At 54.2% G+C, this 18,080-nt stretch overlaps 1 protein-coding gene across 2 annotated transcripts in view; it reads right to left on the bottom strand.

The window, feature by feature from the left end:
• Positions 1-18,080, bottom strand: part of VAV2 (vav guanine nucleotide exchange factor 2) — a 238,500-nt gene that overhangs the window by 95,415 nt on the left and 125,005 nt on the right. For both annotated transcript variants that reach the window (XM_026457484.1, XM_026457483.2), the window contains exon 3: positions 9,018-9,076. In XM_026457484.1, the coding sequence (XP_026313269.1) occupies positions 9,018-9,076 (59 nt within the window). The remainder of the gene's footprint in view (positions 1-9,017; positions 9,077-18,080) is intronic.

The following is an 18,080-nucleotide window of genomic DNA, read 5'->3' as shown; positions in this document are numbered from 1 at the left end:
GAAGGAAGGATAAATGAGTGAACGGATGGACTGATGAGTAGACAGATGGACAAACTGAAGAAGTGACGGGTGGATGGGTGGCTTGATGGGTTGTAGGGTGCTTGAATAATGGATGGGTGGGTAGATGTATGGATGTGTGGACAGATGGACAGACTGATGAATGGACTGGAAGATGGGTGGCTTGGTGTGTGCGTGGATGGGTTGCAGGGTACCTGGATGGGTGGATGGATGAAAGAATGGACAGGCAGATGGGTAGATATATACATGGATAGATGATGAATGAGTGGTAGATGGGTAGATAAGTGGGTAGATAGAAGAATAAAAAGAAGGAAGGAAAGAAGGCAGAACAGAAGGCGGGGAGTGGGGGGTGGATGGGAAGGAGGGAGTGAGACGAGAAAAGAAGTAATAATAAAATCTATTAGATGAGCCGGAGAAGTATTCTCAGTGGGCAAACTGGCAGCTCAGCAAGTTCATCTGACAATAGCTGTGATGATCTGGAGCTGAGCAAAGAGAGAAACTCAGCTGCATTTTGTCTTTTAAAGACAGACACAGGCAGATCCCTGCCCCACTGCAGAAGCTCAGGCTGGCTGTTCACGCCCCCCTGCCAGGCTGCCAGCCCTGCTTCTCCTGACCGTCTCCAGCATGAGGGAGCTCATCTACACCAGCCATGCAGTAAACAGCCAGTTACTGTATTTCTGAACAAATGTGTCTCCTTCACACCATCATCCTCATGGTGGCAACCGCAGAGAGGACACACCAGTGTTCCCTAGCCCTGCCGCTCGGTTAGGGGTGCAGGGTGGGGGCACAGCCCCCGTTGACCCATTGGGCCCCCCTCGCCATTTCTGTGCTGGACATAGACTCACCCCAGGTCGTACTGGCCAATGTGTGCCATGCACTTCCCGTGTGCCAGGCCCAGAGAGTCACCCGATTCTCCCACTCAGTCCTTATGAAAACCCCACACACAAGATGCCATAGTCACCCCATTCACAGACGACATCCCAGGTCTTGTAGGTGGCAAGACTGGATTCCAGCCGCCAGCCACTCAGCTGTCAGGTAAAAGCCGCGGCAGGCCCTGGACAGCGGGAACGGGTTCAAAGCCTTCTGTGTGGGGCCAGGTGCACACTTCTGGTGGCCAGTGGGCCAGGCTGTGGCTTTAGTACAGCAAAGGTCAGTGTTTGCTGCCTCTGCAGATGTGGCCTCCCTCTACCCCAGGGCCACTCACTCCTTCCCAAGTGTGGGTCTCCTGTCAGCAAGCATGGGGAGAGGGTCATCGGCCAAGAGAGGGTGGAAGGCTTGGTGCAGAGCTGCCCCCATGCTGAGCAGCAGAACTGGACACTAGGCCAGGTATAGTGCATGGAAAAGGAATCCCTCAGGCACTGGGGAGGCCCTGCCCCAGCAGCCTCCGTTGACATCACCCCTTGCTTGTCCCCTCTCTGCACTCTGAGTACCACCCACCGGCTACAGCTCCCACAGGTGTGGCAGGTTCCATCTGACAAGCACCCAAAAGGCTGGAGTGGGGCAGGGAGCGGCCGAGCACAATCTACGTCACCCTGCACTATGGCCAACCCACACATGCCACGCCCCTTTGCTACACCAAAGCGCTTGCCCACGACGGTCAGCTCTGTCACTAGCCTTGGCTGCCACATCAGCATTGGCATCCCTAAACCAAAGAAACCAAGCCAGGCCTGAGTACCCTGGGCTCTCCCTCCCCGTGCCAACACTGCCCAGACAGGACAGCCAAGCACCCTCCCTTCACCCATCCTCACCATGAGGAGCACCAGCCCTTGAGAATCTGCAACCAAGCCCCAGGGAGGATCCCAAACACTCTGGGTGCCTGCTGCTCCCGCTGGCATGATCCCTACATTCAGACTCGACTGCTGGAGATACTGGGATACAGAATGAGCAAGATCCAGGCCTGCCGGGAACTCCCAGTGCAGAGATATGTGTGGGCACATGAGCATATATACACACACACATGCACACACACACACCCCCATCTGCACATGAACACACACACCCCATACACCTGCACACACACACACTCCATGCACCTGTACACACACATCTGCATGTGCACACACACCCTATGCACCTGCACACACACACCCCACACACCTGCACACACACACTCCATGCACCTGTACAAACACATCTGCATGTGCACACATACCCCATGCACCTGCACACACATACCCCATACACCTGCACACACACACTCCATGCACCTGTACACACACACACATCTGCACATGCACACACACACCCATGTGTAGCTGCACACACACCCCCACGTGCACGTGTACATACACACATGCACACACCCATACACATGCACCATCTAACACAGTTTGTTCTGCCTAAACTTGGAGGCCCCAGCCATGGCTGGACAGATGCAGAGGAGGAGCAGTGGTGCAAATGAGGCAGTGACTGTGCAAGGCCAGAGTGCTGGGCCTGCCCAGTGCTATTCTTCACTGATTGCCGCTGGCTTGTGCTACTGACCAGGGCAACAAGGGCCTGGGGTGTGGAACAGGTGCCAGATTGATGGAGCAAGCCAGCTGGTGACTCGAGCCTACCCTTCAGAGAGCTGGCTGCTGTGACCAGAAGCAGGCTGGAGGGGGCCGGACCCCAGCCTTGAAGCCCAGCAATCCAAAGGTGGCCTCTTCTGACCTCCCCTCTCCAGGAAGGAGTTTAATATCTTCCAATTACTCCCCTCCCACTCCCTATGCAGAGGAGGTTGAATCCATTATTGTAATGAAAGGAAAGAAAAAGAAAAGAAGACTCTCCAATTAGGCTGGCCCAGGGACTCACATGTCATCCTGTCCCCTCACAGCAGACCCACTGAGGACAGGTGGCCAGGACGTTTGATGTCACCAGGTGGGACAATTAAACCCATCTTGCTGGAGGGATGAGCTGCTAAGCATATAATGACTGCCACCTCCCGTCCCCATCTCCTCTCAGCCCAATTACCTGGAATTAAGCAGGCAGCACCAGATGGGAAAAGGGACACCAGCTCGGATGGAAGAAAGCGTTGAGAGCCGGGGATGCTGTGCCCAAGAGAGAAGGCTACAGGAGCCACAGCAATGTCTTCAAACACAGCAAAGACTCCGGGGAGAAGAGGCCGGGACTCTCGGGGCAGGACAAGGCGTTGGCGTGCTTATCCTTCACCTCGGATAACAGTGTGCATACAGGGTAGCACACTCGTTCACGGAGGTGTAGGAACTGCAGAGTCTGCCAAGGCCCACTCATGGAGCGTCTGGCTGAGATGTCTCACTTGAGAGGTATTTGGTACCTAGTAGGTGATTCGGGAAGGCAAAACCAGGTTTGGGAGTGGAAGTCAAGGATGCAGCCCTCACCACTGCATAGACTTTCTCATTATCTGGGCCACCCAGCAAGGAACGGGGTTCCAGTGCCCTCCCGGCCACTGCAGGAGCAGAGGCTGAAAGGAAAGAACTCAGCATGAGGCCGTCTCTGCAAGCTGCCTCTATATCCCGGGAAGGCACCCAGCCTCTCCCCACACGAGCCACATCTTAGGTCTGGTTGCTCAGTGCTCCGGGATAAAGCTCGCCACCAGCTCCCCCTGCACATGGGAAGACCAAAAGGCGGGTCCTCAAAGCCATAACAAAATGCGAGGTCACCGCTTACAGTTCCTCAGGTTTTGCTGTGCTTAGATTCGATACGGGTATGTCTGATATTCTAAGAATTCACTTCATATTGAAGCAGGAAGTTCCAGCTTACGTCCATTTCTCTCACTCCAACCTCAGCCTGACCCCTGTCCCCTGCCTTGCAGCCGTCACAGCAATGCTATTCACAGGAGCCAAAAGGTGGAAACAGGCCAAAGGTTCATCACGTGATAAACAGATATGCAAAATATGGCCCGGCCACACAATGGAATGTGACACGGCCATAAAGAGCAATGGCGCACTGACTGGCTACGGCTGAGTGAACCTTGAAAACAAGATGCGGAGTGGGAGAAGCCACGTGTGAAAGGCACGCACGGTATGATTCCGTGGACACAAAACATCCAGAGCAGACAGACAGAAAGCAGGCTGGGGGCTGCCCGAGGCTAGGGAGGGCGGTGACTACTCACGGTGACGGGCTTCTTTCTGGGGTGTGAAGATGTTTTGAAAGCAGATAGAGGCGGTGGTTGCACAATACTGTGAACGTACTAAATGCCACTGAATTGCACACTTTAAAAGGGTTACATTTATGTGATATGAATGTATTTGAATTTTTAAAAGTCAGAAGCAGAAGAGAGGGTGGCAGGGCTGGGCCAGCACGAGACAATCAAAGCCAGGAGCCCAGCCCAGCAAGGAGCCAGGACTGAGTCCCTCCATCCAGACTCCATGCTGGTATGTGCCCCCCACCGGGACCCCATGCTGGTATGTGCTCCTGACCAGGACCCCATGCTGGTACATGCCCAGACACGCCACATAGTTGGGCCTTCAGACAGCCTCCCAGCCAATCCAGGGGCGTTTGCTGCTGCTCTAACAGGTCACCAGAGAGTTGGAGAGTTGGTGGCTACAAGCAACACCGACTCTTATAGTTCAGGGGGTCAGAAATCTGAAGTGGATTCTAGGGGCTGGCATCAAGGTACTGAGGGTCTGGTCCCTTTCAGGAGGCTCCGGGGAGAATGCATCCCTTACCTTTTCCAGCTTCCAAAGAAGCCGCCTGCATTCCTTGGCCCACAGCCCCATCACGCTAACTCCGCCTCTGCCATCACATCTCCTTCTTCCGACTCTGACCTTCCTGCCTCCCTCTTAAAATTGTGTGTATTTACATCTGCGAAAACCCTTTTCCTTGTCACTCTCTCAGGGTTCGGGGGTTAGGACATCTACCTAGCAGCCGTGGTCCTTCACCAAGGACCAGGTGCTGTGCTATACGGTGCACAGACACACAGCAGCCACACGAGGCAGGGCCATGCTCCCAGCCTACAGAAGAAGAGACAAAGGTTCCAAGAGAATCCCTGTCCAAGGTTATTTGGCTGATGGAAGTTTCCTTCATGGGTCCTGACCTCCCAGGCGGAGGGCACCTTTTGGCTTCCTTCTCAGGAAGTCCTACCCTTTACCATCTCCTCCCTCCCAGCCGTTCAGAGCTGTGATGACCCCAAATTAGGACACCCCCAATCTGGAGGGTTAGCTCTGGCCACAGCAAGATCCACATCCCCACATGCCTCACTGGGTGCCTTCCACAAACCCCTCTCCCACTCTACAACCACAATCCTCCCCCTCACCCCCTTCCCCAACATGTTTGATCCCCCAGCCGGCACCAGGGCGGGATTCTTAGATTAAGTCTCTAATTCATCAGCCTCTGAGAAGTATAATTGGGGCTTTTATGGAAAATCAGCTCATTATGCAAAGTGCAAGGGTTGTGAAAATGATTTTTTTGAAGGAGCACGTTGGGCTCCTATTCAGCCATGAAACGAGGGAGAGATTCTTCAGGGCTGTGGGCTTGGTTTGCGGGTTTTCAAGAAGGAAGGGGTTGTGCTAAACTAGAACCTTTTGCTAATCACTAACACTACAAAACGCTCCAAACGAAACACTTATTGTCTTGTGAAGCGCTGGTGGCTGACCCCAGAAGGTTCAATTCCCCACGGAAATCTCAGCCCATCCGGAGCAGGGTGGGACATTGCTCAGACTCAGCCAGCAAGTAGGGCTGCCTGGGAGGGTTGCCTGTCACCTGTCTCCCGAACTCTCGGCTGAGCGTGTGAACCAGTGGAGGTCTGCACTCAACCCCAAGGGCTGCAGAGGGAAAGGACCCAGGAAAAGTCCCAGAGTGGGGCTCAGAGGAGGGAGGGTGGAGGAGAGGGGCAGGAAAGTCAGGCCTCGGGGAGAAGGGCCTGCAGAGCCTGTGAAGCCTCGCTCTGCACTCAGGAGGCCCTTTCCTTTGGTCTGCAAACACCTCCCCTTTGTCTCTCACATCTGCCTGTCCTGTGTGCAGAAAGGGGTAACTCAGCAGACGTGGGGTGCTCAACCCCTCTACATGCCAAAGAAAAGACTGGCTCTTGCCCAGCTCCTAGGAGATGACCTCTAACCTCTAAGTCCTGGAGTGTCCGCCGGGTAAGCCCTCTGGATAAGAGCATCTTTGTACACCTGAGGCCTTGGACCACACAGTGTACGCTCACGATGTGGTTTATGGCAGGGCTGTGGTCAATGCAGGATCAGTGTGGCCTTGGGAGGGGCTGGGGATGGAGTAACTAAGGTTGGTCTCACTGGCATGCCCAACCCCACCGACCACCAGTGAGGACCCCCACTCCAGGGCTTGGGTGGGATTCCGTGGCTGGCAATGTTCTGTGGCCGTTGCCACACGTGCCTACTGTCACACACCGTTGCCGGGAGAACTAAGGACTATGCAGAAGGCTCCATGGGGAGGGGACAAATGCAAACCCACGCCCGATGTATCCTGGCTCCACCCCGGGGCCTTTTCCATTTGCTGATTTGAGTCTAGACCTTTCTCCGCAGCCATAATGGCTTCTCCTGGTGAATCCGAGAACCTGAGGATGGTCTTGGGGACCCCACACATACCCTGCTACTGTCACTGAGAACATTTAGTGAGCCCTTCTCTGGGCCAGGCCCTGCGCCCTGGGATTTACAGGTCTCATCTCAATAAATCCGAGACGCCCTCATTGTTGATCCTCATCTTGTAGATATAAAAAGGGAGGCTCGGGGAGATATCTCCAGCACGAGCCCCACAGCTAACCAGGACACAGGCTTCAGAGCTGGGTCCACCGACACGCAGCCCTGGCTCACCATGCCTCCACCCAGGTCTCCCGTGGGGCGGCAGCCTTCAGGGCTGCAGTCTGTGTTCCCAGTCCCAGGGGCCAGTGTGCCCACACGCTGCCTAGGCAGTTCCCCGACCTGAGAGGAAAGAGGGCAGGTTTCCCTCTACATCTGCCAGCCCCAGAGCCAGGGCCAGCAAGCAGGGCCAACCGACTGCTCCGCCCGTCCTGGGAGGAGCGGCATGAAGCACCAGCAGCGTCCTCTGGGGTTGGCTGGGTGGAGGGGCCAGAGAGGTGGCAGAGGGAGGGAGTGGCCCGGAGGGAGGGAGGGAGCGAGGGTCCCCACCCCGGGCCTCAAAGGGCCTCCCCATTCATCAGACAGCAGGACAGACATGCAGGATAGATGCAGGGCCAGCCCTTCCCACTGTCCTCACCATCCCTGAAGCCACCAGTGGGCTCCCGTTGCCACCTGTAAACCCCAAGGGAAACAGGCCCTCGCAGCTTCAGACGGAGCACCTCAGCCTTAGGAGGGCAGGGACATCCAGAGCCTGACACAGACACAGCTGTGACCCAGGACTGTGACCACGGACTGTCTGAAGCAGGAGAGGGGATATGGCTGTGGGCACCTGTGGCAGGACCGCGCCAATGCCAAGCCGGGCCACCTGCCTTCCCAGGAACAGAATCAGGTCACTCATCTGACGTGGGGTCTGCAGCACCAGGCCTCCAGTTTGGGAGAATGTCTAATGGATTTGGAGAAGAGATAAAAAGTCTAGTATTTTGTGCAGGAGCAATTAAAATGACTGATTTTTTGTTGCTTGACTCTCTTTCCTGCCTAATAATATGTTAACAAAACAAAACAAAACAAGAAAAAACAGGCTAGGGAGTACAACCACGCCACTGACAGTATTGTATGTCACGGGCTGGCGGAAGGAAGAAGGAACCATCATTTCTGGAAACAAAAACAAACAACACATAGTCTTTGTATCCAGAAATGATACTTTAAAAAAAAGTATCATTTTAAATGTTTTAAATGGTGTTTTAAATGGTACCTATTACAGACTTTGCACCAGTTGGGAAACAGCCTACATACCTGGTGGAGGGACTGGTGGGGCCCCAGAGGTGTTAGTTATCCTCTAGAAAGTACTCAGGGCGCTGGGCACCGGGGTTTTCACTGTTATTCTTTATGCCCCAAATGTGTTCTAAATATTCTTTTGTATGTGATTAATATGTAATTTTAAGAGTCTGTCCTATATTTCATATTTTCAAAAAAACCTCAACTCAAAGGAATTTCTGAGTCCTCTGAGAATCCAACATCGGAAGTCCCCATGGGTTTAGGAACATTTAGCCCTGCCCAGAGTCTCTGTGAACCTGAACAAATGGCCCCCACCAAGGGGCAACTGTGCCACCAAATGCTCCAGCACCATCGTTCTGGGACCCCCCAGCCTGCAGTCACACACGGCGTCCCTCACGGATCACATCAGGGTGAGGCCCCTTCCCAAAATCAGGGCATCCTCATGATGTCACCTGTGCCCAGATGTGACCCCCATCCTCTCTGCTCTCAGGCCAGGCTCTCTCTGTCATCCCAGCCTCTCCTTCTCACTCTGCTGGCCCCTGTCCTCCCAAGGGTCTCCCAGACACACGTCCCCACCCCGTCAGGAACCTGGTCTCCCTGACCTCAATCTGTGGGTCAGAATCCACAGTGACCAGTTCTTATCTGGGGCCATTCCCTCCTCTCACAGATGCCCAAGTGCCATCCAAGAGTCAGAAGCAGGAGGCAAGATCACAGGGGTCATGGGACCCTCTGAGGCTGAACTCTGCAGTCCAAGCAGAATAAATGGAGAGTAGAGAAATTCCTTGGCTTGACTTGTCCAGATGCCCTGCACAGAGACCTGCAGCCCCTAAGCTAGGCAAGTCCACCCTGCTCCAGCCCCATCCCTGCAAACAGACCCCAGCTACCTCATTCTCGGTAGAGACCCCGGTTCTGATGTGTGGAGAGTACATTTAGGTAGGCAATGATCTGTGAAAGGATTAATTTACTGATCTTATTACCTAAATCGAAAGAGATTTTGCAGCCGTCAGTAACATCCTTGCAAGATTTCCCCCGTGTGAGCTGAAGCCTCCCTCCCCCGACACCCCTTACTGTAGCCGCCAACAAGTTACTCGACAACACGCTGCAAATGCGTGATAAAGACACAGGCAGATGGAGGGCATCTGCTTCCCACCCCAGTATGTGTGACAAGGCACGCCGGTGTCAACAGAGATGAAAGGACCTGGCCTTGGCAGCGCACTCCAGAGAGCTTACCTGATTCCTTTGTTCTGCGCAATGCTGTGCAGCGAGAGCCTCGACACAGCGGAGATGACCTGTGAGAGACAAGAAAAGACACTCCTATAATTTCACAAGAAACCAGAAAAGGCATCACAGAACTGGGGACAGTGTTTTGCAGGACATCGAGAACTGTTAACTAAGCACATCACATCTGGGTAAGAAACACGGCTACAGTTTCAGAGATGGGGAAATGGGAGCCCAGAGAGGTCAAGCAACCCGCCCAAAGTCACCCAGCAGCCAGGGTACCATGCACATGCAAATATCCCAGGGTTCTGCTTGCTTCCCTTCAAGCCCTCCCCTGCATGACATTTAACCAGATGCCTGGCTCCATGGAGGGTTCAGGACACAGAAGGACAAGAGCTCCAGGTGCACAGCGGCATGACAGGATCGCTCCTTGTCTCCCCTGACCAGCAGATTGGTCAAGAGGAAGGTTTGGCGAGCAGCAGTAGCCACTCCTCCTCCCTCTGCTGCCCCTAACCAGCCTGCCCCTTGATGTGGGCCTCCTATGGATAGGCAGGACCCACCTGTCTCCTGGCATTGAAAGCCCCAACACAGCTACTCCACAGATCTCCAAAGGGACGGGTGGCAAGCAGGCCGGAGAGAGGACAAGAGGCTCTGCAGATGAATATGGGGAACCTGGGGCAGAGGACAGGAGATGGCTGGCCCAGGGGTACAGGTTTTCACACACATGAGATGGCCAGGAAGCTGTCACAATTCACAGGGTGAATGCAGCTCCTGCGCGCCAGACTCAGGCCCTGAGGAGGCAGGTGCGGCCTCGATGTTGAAACTGCACCGAGTACGTGTGTGAGTCCATGTGTGTGCGCAAGTTCGCGTGTGTGGTCGTGTGTGCATGTTGCTTGCGTGTGCTCCAAGTCTGTGTGTGCACTGAATGGCTACGTGGCTGCGTGTGCATGTATGTACACGTGTGTCTGGCAGTGGGCAACCGGAAAAGGCCCACGACGGCCACGTGCTGAATTCATAAAGACCCTCTACTGGGTGCTGGTGTCATAGGAACGGAGCCCAGAGGGCGCTCCGCGTGCCGCACACCACACCAGGGAACCCCATGAGGCCATCCTGCAGTGCACATTTGTTAGACAGGAAAACCGAGGCTTGGTCACTTGGCCAAAGCCCCCCAGCCGGATGTACCCCCCAGGCTTCCTTTCAGGCTGTTCCACTTCCAGCAGCAATTTTCAAAAGGGGGAGAGGAAAGAAAATGAACCATAGAGATGGCAGGTTTGACCAATGAGCCAGCGGCTGCTTGCTGCCTTCCTGTAGGTGCTCGTGGTTAGGGGCCGGGGCCAGGGAAGCCGGGGTCGTGGAAGGACAGGGTTCTTCTGTGCTTCCTCAGACAAGACTCAATGGGCCGATTATGCAGCCGGCCCAGCCGCACTCCCATGCTGATGCTACAAGGGGCCTTTCACAAATAATCAGGAACTTGGCTCTGCGAGTGTTTTTGGCTTTTAAGAGCTCTAAGCATTTACGGAAAACAAAAATTAAAGCAATATTGCTGTATGTCCTTACAGTTATTTGGAAGAATGTTAGATCTCAAAGGGTTTGGCAACTACAGGGCACCCGAGCCCTCCCACACACCTCCCACAGCAGACGTGGCTAATCAGCTCCTCCAAGGAGCCGGGCGTAGGCCCAGAGTCCTCCTCCAAGGAGTCTAAGGAGGCACCAGCATTCAGTCAGCACTGACACACAAGAACATGTTTGTCAACCTGGAGTCAGTGCAAAGGCCCCAGGTCAGGTCATACAGATGGAACCGGAGACAGAAAGGAGGTGTGGTGGGTGAGCCAGCCAAGGCCAGAACATGGGTCTCCTGCATCCGTGCATCTGTGGCTCCTGTGGACAATTTCTACAGCTGCTATGACCACAGCAGCCTCAGCCCCGAGCTTGGGGCGCTTTGCCCCAGGATGAACATGTCATGAGTGGCGTATGAAGGGCTCTGGAGGGCCTGCAGCATTGATGGGCAGCTCCTTCCATGGGTTCAGCGTGACCAGCTATGCTGGAGGAGCCCTGTCCCTCCATCTGCCTGAATTTCAGGCTTCCTGGCTGGCACTGGGGACAGGGGGAAGCTCAGGGGCCCACCATGGGGGACCATACTCCAGTGACCCAAAACCCAGGGCAGGCGCTGCTGGAGCAGACACCAGACCACTGAGATAGCCATGCGGTCAGATGCGGCAGAGGTGGCCCCGTACGAAACCCACCGGCCTGAAAGGTTGGGAACAGAAGTACCTCCCTGGAGGAAGAGGGATGCCCCACAGTAGCTCCCCAGGGCAACTCTGGCTATGCCCACCCCACTCCCAGGACAGAAAGCTGGTGTCCCCAGGGGCCTGGCCCTCAGGCAATGATCAAACACCTCTTAGCCCACAGCCCCAGCCAACTCTTCCGATATCGCAAATGTCAAAGGATGACATTTTCCCTACTTTTATTACGTCTGTTCCAAGCGCCGGTTAACAAACGAATGAAGACACACAGCCGCACTTCCCTTCCTCCTTCCCTCCCTCTCCTGAAGACAGCCGCTGGGGCAGGAGGAAAGGAGTGTGTGTGCTGGGGACAAGGAACAGGGAGGAAGGACAAGGGGAAAGATGTGCTACTCGAAAGGACCAGGCCTGCTGGGGAGTCCACCTGCACCGCCAGCTCCCAAAGCTTCAGGCCTCTGTACCATTCACCAATGTCCAGGCCTCACCCGGCTGTGCTCAGTGAGACTCACTGAGGAACGAGGTGGGGACTGGAGAGCTCAGAGGACAGGCTGTGGTGGTTGAGTCCAGATCCTGGATGGCAGCCCTGGCTCCATCCCCACCCAACCATGGCCTGTTCTGACCTCAGGTTCTCAGACATTGGCAGCCCGTCAGCCTCCACACAGCCACAGTACAACCTTTCCAGGATGGCGCTTTAAAGGACAGACCCTAGGTCCTATCCCCCATCCCATAGGCTCTGGGGCCTGGGAATCTGCATTTATAGTTCAGGACCCACATGGCTGGATATGCAGCCCACTGGGGCCCTCTGTCCCCTAGGGACTGGCCAGACGGGTAACGCCACAGACTGGGTCAAAGCCTGCGGGGAAGCCAGGAGCATGTCCCAATTGTCCACTTGTGGACGCCTCACAGAGGCAGGGTCCCTGAAGCCCCTACACACTGGATGGGGAAGCAGAGGGACCAGGAAGGACGCAGGGAAGGGGATGTGGTCTGTGAGCTCTTCCAGGGTAGGAACTAAGTTGGCTTTGCTGAATGATTTATCTCCAACGTCTTCACGTTGTAGGCCCTTCAGCTACAACTCCACCTGAGAAACCTTTAGATCACAGTGACCGTAAATGCAAAGCTCTATGCTGCAGTTTCAGCAGAGGATAGGAAGCCTCAGTGACCCCAGAGCCTAGGCACCGAAAACTCCACTTGACGGTTCCTTCCACAAAAACACTTCAGCATCTTTACTTTACTGCATCGAGTTTCCAAACGGAGGACAGAGGTGCTGTGCTCACAGTACTTGCAACTTAAACATCCACAGTCAAAACTCAAGACAGGGCCATGAAGAAAAAGGAAACGTAGACTGTGGATTCACTGTTGGACAATCCCCAGTTTTGCATGGCCTTCTGGAAAGAACCCAGATGTCTAGCTATTCACACGTGACCTCATCCCAGTCTACACTGCACCTCTGCACCTTCTCTCTGCATTGTCTGCCTCACTTCTTTTTCACATCTCCTGTAACTTCATCCTTCTTGCTATATTCTTAGTGACTTCCTCGGTTCTATCTTCTGATTCATTAATTCTCCCTTCAGCTCCACCTAGACCACTGTTTAAGACACATACTGAGTTTTTCGTTTCAACAACCTCAATTTTCATTTTGAGAATTTCTATTTAGTTCTTTCCTCAAAGCCCATCTGTTCTTTTTGCCCTGCTTGTTTACTCATCATTTTCTCTTCTTTTCTTTTGCATTCTGTTCCTTTTTGCCGAGAATAGAAATTCTTTCTCATCAATTGCATCTGCTAGCCCCCTCCCCCATGCTGATTTGTTCTTTTTCAGCACCAGCTGGCTAGTCTGGTAAACATACATATATTCACAGATTACATGTATTGTATATAAACACACGTATATGTTGTTCTATGCTGTAAGTGCATCCTCAATGGGGATTGTTTTCAATGGGTGGAGGGAGCCCCCAAGCTCTGAGAGGCATAACTGTGAGGCTCTCCTGGTTTCCCCCTGGCTTTCAGGCCCCACCTCGGGCCTGGTGCCAATGCAGGATGGATCCTGCCAGAGACTGTTTCCCTGCCCAGCCTGGGATGGTCAGCTGCTTCTGTGTGCCAGAGTACAGCTCTCTGGTCCCCACTGCATGGCCCTCTCGGCCTTCCTGGCTCAGCTCTCTGCACTGCGTCCATTCCATCTCCCTCACCTCCACCATGATGCAACCCCAGCTGTTGGGGCCCAGGCCCCAGGGTGGGCCTGGTTCCAGGCCTCCCAGGGGGTGGGTGGGGAGCCAAGCTGGCCTGGCTCCTCTTTCTGTCTTTGACATTCCTCTTGGTTTCTGACAATTGAGGATTTCCCTTTCTAGTTCTAAGCCTAGTAATCCTGTTTTAGTTTGCATTATTTCATTTAAAGAGGGACTCTATGTGTTGAGGGGAGGGGAGGAGCCCATGCTCACTGGACCACTGTGTTTCGTAGAAATCCCTACGCTTCCACGGAGCAGGAACTCACAAAAACCTCCAAGCAAAACAGCCGTCAAATCCCCGTGAGCCTGGGGCCCATCGGTGGGAGTGAGGACACGTCTACTCAACATCAGTCAGTGCGGGGCAACTACACTGCGATGATTTTAAAGAGGAGCCTGGTCAGGCGTGGTGGCTCACGTCTGTAATCCCAGCACTTTGGGAGGCCGAGGTGGGTGGATCACTTGAGGTTAGGAGTTCGAGACCAGCCTGGCCAGCCTGGTGAAACCCCATCTCTACCAAAACTACAAAAAAATTAGCCAGGCGTGGTGGTACACGCCTGTAGTCCCAGTTACCTGGGAGGCTGAGGCAGGAGAATGGCTTGAACCCAGGAGGCGGAGGTTCCAGAGGGCCGAGATTGCGCCACTGCACTCCAACCTGGGCAACAAAGCAAGATTCCGTCTCAAAAAAAAAGAAAAAAAAAGAGGAACCTGCCAATTTTGCCATTATGATGATAGATGATGGGGTGGTGTTTGTTTAGCACACATCACAGGGTGGCAGTGTGGGGCAGTGACATGGAAGCAGGAACTCCCGGCCACACAGGTTGAGGTTCGAATGTCAGCTTCCCCCTTGGAGCTGGGGCGACTCTCAGCCTCCCTGAGCCTGTTTCCTCAACTATAAAACATGGTCCTAACAGAGGTCTCGTCACAAGGCTGCTGGGTCCTGCAGGAGGACACACCCCTGGAGGGGATGCAACGCTGCCCATGAGTGTCAAGTGAGGACAAGGCCATGGTTCTGCTGGTGGTCCCAGCACTCCCTGCAGAGTCAGAGCAGGCGTCCACCCACACAGGGGACCATGGGGTCCTCAGAGCAGGTCTGCAGCTGGGCAAGCCAAGGCCAGCATCAATGCTCAACACCCAGTGCCCATCAGGCCTCCCTCCAGGAAGCCCATCTCACCAGGCGATGTGTGCACAACTCTAGCTTTCTCTTTCTGGCGCCTCAGAGAGAGAGAAGCCAAAAAAGTGACCCAATCACCCTGCGCTTGAGCCAGTGAAGCCAATGAGGGCCCCCATGGTGGGGCCGCCTGGGGCCCTAGGGAAGGGCGCCACGTGCTCTGACAAGGTTTACAAGTTCCCGGCACCCTGCAGGCCCCTCTCTGACCCTCATCAAGCCTCCAGGAGTACTGGTTTTGCTTAGGGCCTCTGGAGGGAATCCCCCTTTCCACGACTCTCTGGCAGGGCCAGCCATACCCTCCTGGCCACCACCTACAGACCCCAATGCACCAGGTGAAGACAAGAGTAGCAGTGGCCAACGGTTATCAGTGCCCCCCACGCCCTGTGCAGTGCTAGACTCAAGATGTCCCACCCAACTCTCGCCACCTGCAGCTGGAAAACACATGCACCTTCTCCCAGGAGAAGCAAGGCTCTGTCGCATCCAGCGACCCATCCACAGTCCTCTAGTTGGACAGCCGAGGATACTGGCAGCTGCCAGGAGAAATGGTCCAGTGTGCGGCGGTCCACCTGGCCCCAACTCAGCTGAGTGCTGGGCTCAGAGTAGCCTCCAGCATCATTTCCTAAACCAATGGAAATGAGCCACTCCTCCCACACCGCCTACAGGAATTGCTCAGACAGGGATCTGAGGTCTCAGAAAGACCTCCCAGCTGTTCCCCACCCAAGGCCCCAAGTGCACCTCAGACAGACAGACCAGGAGACTTGGAGTGAGGCAGCCACTGGCCTCTCCATACGCTTGTTAACTGTCTTGTTCCACGTTTAAAAGTCCCTTCATCTTGAGGAAACTTCCCAAGGTGGCCACGGGCATCCTTGCTGCCCTCCGTGCTTCTTGATCTGAAGTGACAGTTGGGTCCTGACTCAACCCAACTGCAGTGAGCTGCCCGGGGCACAGGTCTGTGCGGCAATACGAGGCACAACCTGCCCACAGCACAGCAGGTGCCACATCCCCGTGAGGTGGTGGGGCACGGCAGGGAGAAGGAAGAGAAATGAGTCTTCTGGCTCTGGCCAGGAGATGCTCTGCAAAGAGGGAAGAGCCCAGACCGCCCTCGGTTCAAATCCGCCCTTCCCGGGCACTATGCTGAGGCTCCCTGAGGCTGGGTTGACTCATCTGTGAGATGGGGATAATAGTGTCTACCTGTGTGGCTGTAGGTGAATGAGACGGAGCCTGGCCCAAAGCAGGGACTCGCTCACTCTCAGCTTGTGGAAAGGGGACTGCGGCCGGTCAGGAAGGCCCACAGAGGGACTCACGGCTGCACTCCATCCACCACTTGCTTGAATGAAGAAACGAAAACAGAGCAAAGTACTAGGCTCAGGGCCAGAAGCGCGCATGTTTGTTATGACTTCAGAAGACACCCATAGCCGCTGAAGTGTCCCTCCATCTCCTGGGAATGCCGCTCTGGCCCGTCCTATCCCAGCAGCCTCACAGCTTCCCCTGGTACTTGGGATGTGAACCTGAGCACATGGTTCTTCCGGCCAAACCTCAGTCAAGACACTCAAGCCGGGCAATGGTGACCCAGAACAACCACCCGGGTGGATGCACGTGTGCCTTACAAAGGGAAATCAAGCTGGGTGCAGTGGCTCATGCCTGTAATCCCAGCTACAGCCTCACTTGAGATGAGGAGTTCCAAACCAGCCTCGGCAACAGGGTGAGTCCCCATCTATTTTTTTTTTTTGAGACAGAGTTTCATTCTTGTCACCCAGGCTGGAGTGCAATGGCACCATCTCCGCCCACTGCAACCTCTGCCTCCCGGACTCAAGCGATTCTCCTGCCTTAGCCTCCTGAGTAGCTGGGGATTACAGACAAGTGTTGCCACACCTGGCTAATCTTGTATTTTTAGTAGAGACGGGGTTTCAGCATGTCAGCCAGGCTGGTCTAACCTCAGGTGATCCACCCACCTCAGCCTCCCAAAGTGCTGGGATTACAGGCATAAACTACCACACCCAGCCTCCATCTCTTAAACAACAACAACAAAAAAGGCTTTAGGGCCAGGTGCAGTGGCTCACACATGCAGTCTCAGCACTTTGGGAGGCTGAGATAGGAAGATTGCTGGAAGCCAGAAGTCTGAGGCCAGCCTGAGCAATACAACGAGACTCCATCTCTACAAAAACTAAAAAAATAAAAATAACCAGATGTGGTGGCATGCACCTGTGGTCCTGGCTATTCGGGAGGCTGAGGTGGGAGGATCACTTAAGCCCAGGTGGTCGAAGCTGCAGTGAGCCAGGATCATGCCACTGCACTTCAGGCTGGGAGACAGAGTGAAACCCTATCTCAAAAAAAAAATAAAAATTTAAAAGAAATCGGAGCCCCGAGCCGTGCTGGCGACCACGTGATGATGAGCCATCCACCGACCCAGCCTGCTCTCAGAGGCTCTGCTGATCAGAAGAGCTGTCTGGCCCCAACCCTCCTGCCGTCATTAGCAATCAGTAAGCAGGGACTGCACAGACCTGGCCCCAGCCGCAGACCTTCCTTATCAGCCATTACCACGCATCTGGAAACACACACACACACACACACACACGCAGCCCAATGGAGCCAAATGGCAAGATTATCAAACTCATTTAAATATGTTGCCCCGGAAACTCACCTATCTGCCTTGGAAATCTACAGTTCCTATTGCTGCATATTCAGAAGCAAATCATTATAAATTACTTTTTCTAGCTCAGCCTGTGTTATCCTTCATTTTTTTTTTCTTTTTTCACGTGGAAAGCAAGGTCAGGAAAACTTGGGGTTCTTGCCTTCAGAATGACAAGCGACCATCGAGCAGTGATAATTACAAAACATGTGCAATCACAGCTTCACATTCAGGTTTTGCCACCAGGAGGAGGCTGGAAAAACAAAAGCAAGCAGGCAAGGCACTTCTCAGCCACTGCATTGGGCAATGGCAGGGCTGTGGGGCCCGACATCAATATTTTTTTCTTGGAAGCCAGCAGAGTGCAGAAAGAGAGGTGGGAGCCACCCCAAGGCCCCTGAGCGGCAAAATGAAAAATGCCACTCAGCCAGGCAACTGGCAGCAACTCTGAAGGGGAATGCATGAAAGGAGGGTCTGGTTGTCCTTACAAAGAAGATCAGGGCTCGAAAGTCATTTAGAAGGAAAGAAAAAGGTGAGAACGTCTTCTCTGTAAATAAATAGCTCAGAATTGGCCCACTCCTCCTGGAGCTTTCAACAAAATGATACCCAAATATATGCTTCCTTACTCTCAGTGGGTCTGGATCAACACCCTCAAATGCAGGAGTCTGAGAGAGAACCTGAGCCTTGGGGACCAGCAGCCCAAATCTTTGTGCCTTACACTCTGTGGGTGCTCCTTGTCTACAACATAGATGGATAAGTGGGTGGGTGGGTGGATGGATAAGTGGGTGGGTGTGTGAACAAATGGATGGATGAGCAGATGAGT

The sequence above is a fragment of the Piliocolobus tephrosceles genome, chromosome 14 (assembly GCF_002776525.5).
Source record: "Piliocolobus tephrosceles isolate RC106 chromosome 14, ASM277652v3, whole genome shotgun sequence".
In the NCBI taxonomy this organism is placed as follows: domain Eukaryota; kingdom Metazoa; phylum Chordata; class Mammalia; order Primates; family Cercopithecidae; genus Piliocolobus; species Piliocolobus tephrosceles.
The sequence above is the reverse complement of the archived record's forward strand: the minus strand, read 5'-3'. Positions and strand labels throughout refer to the sequence as shown.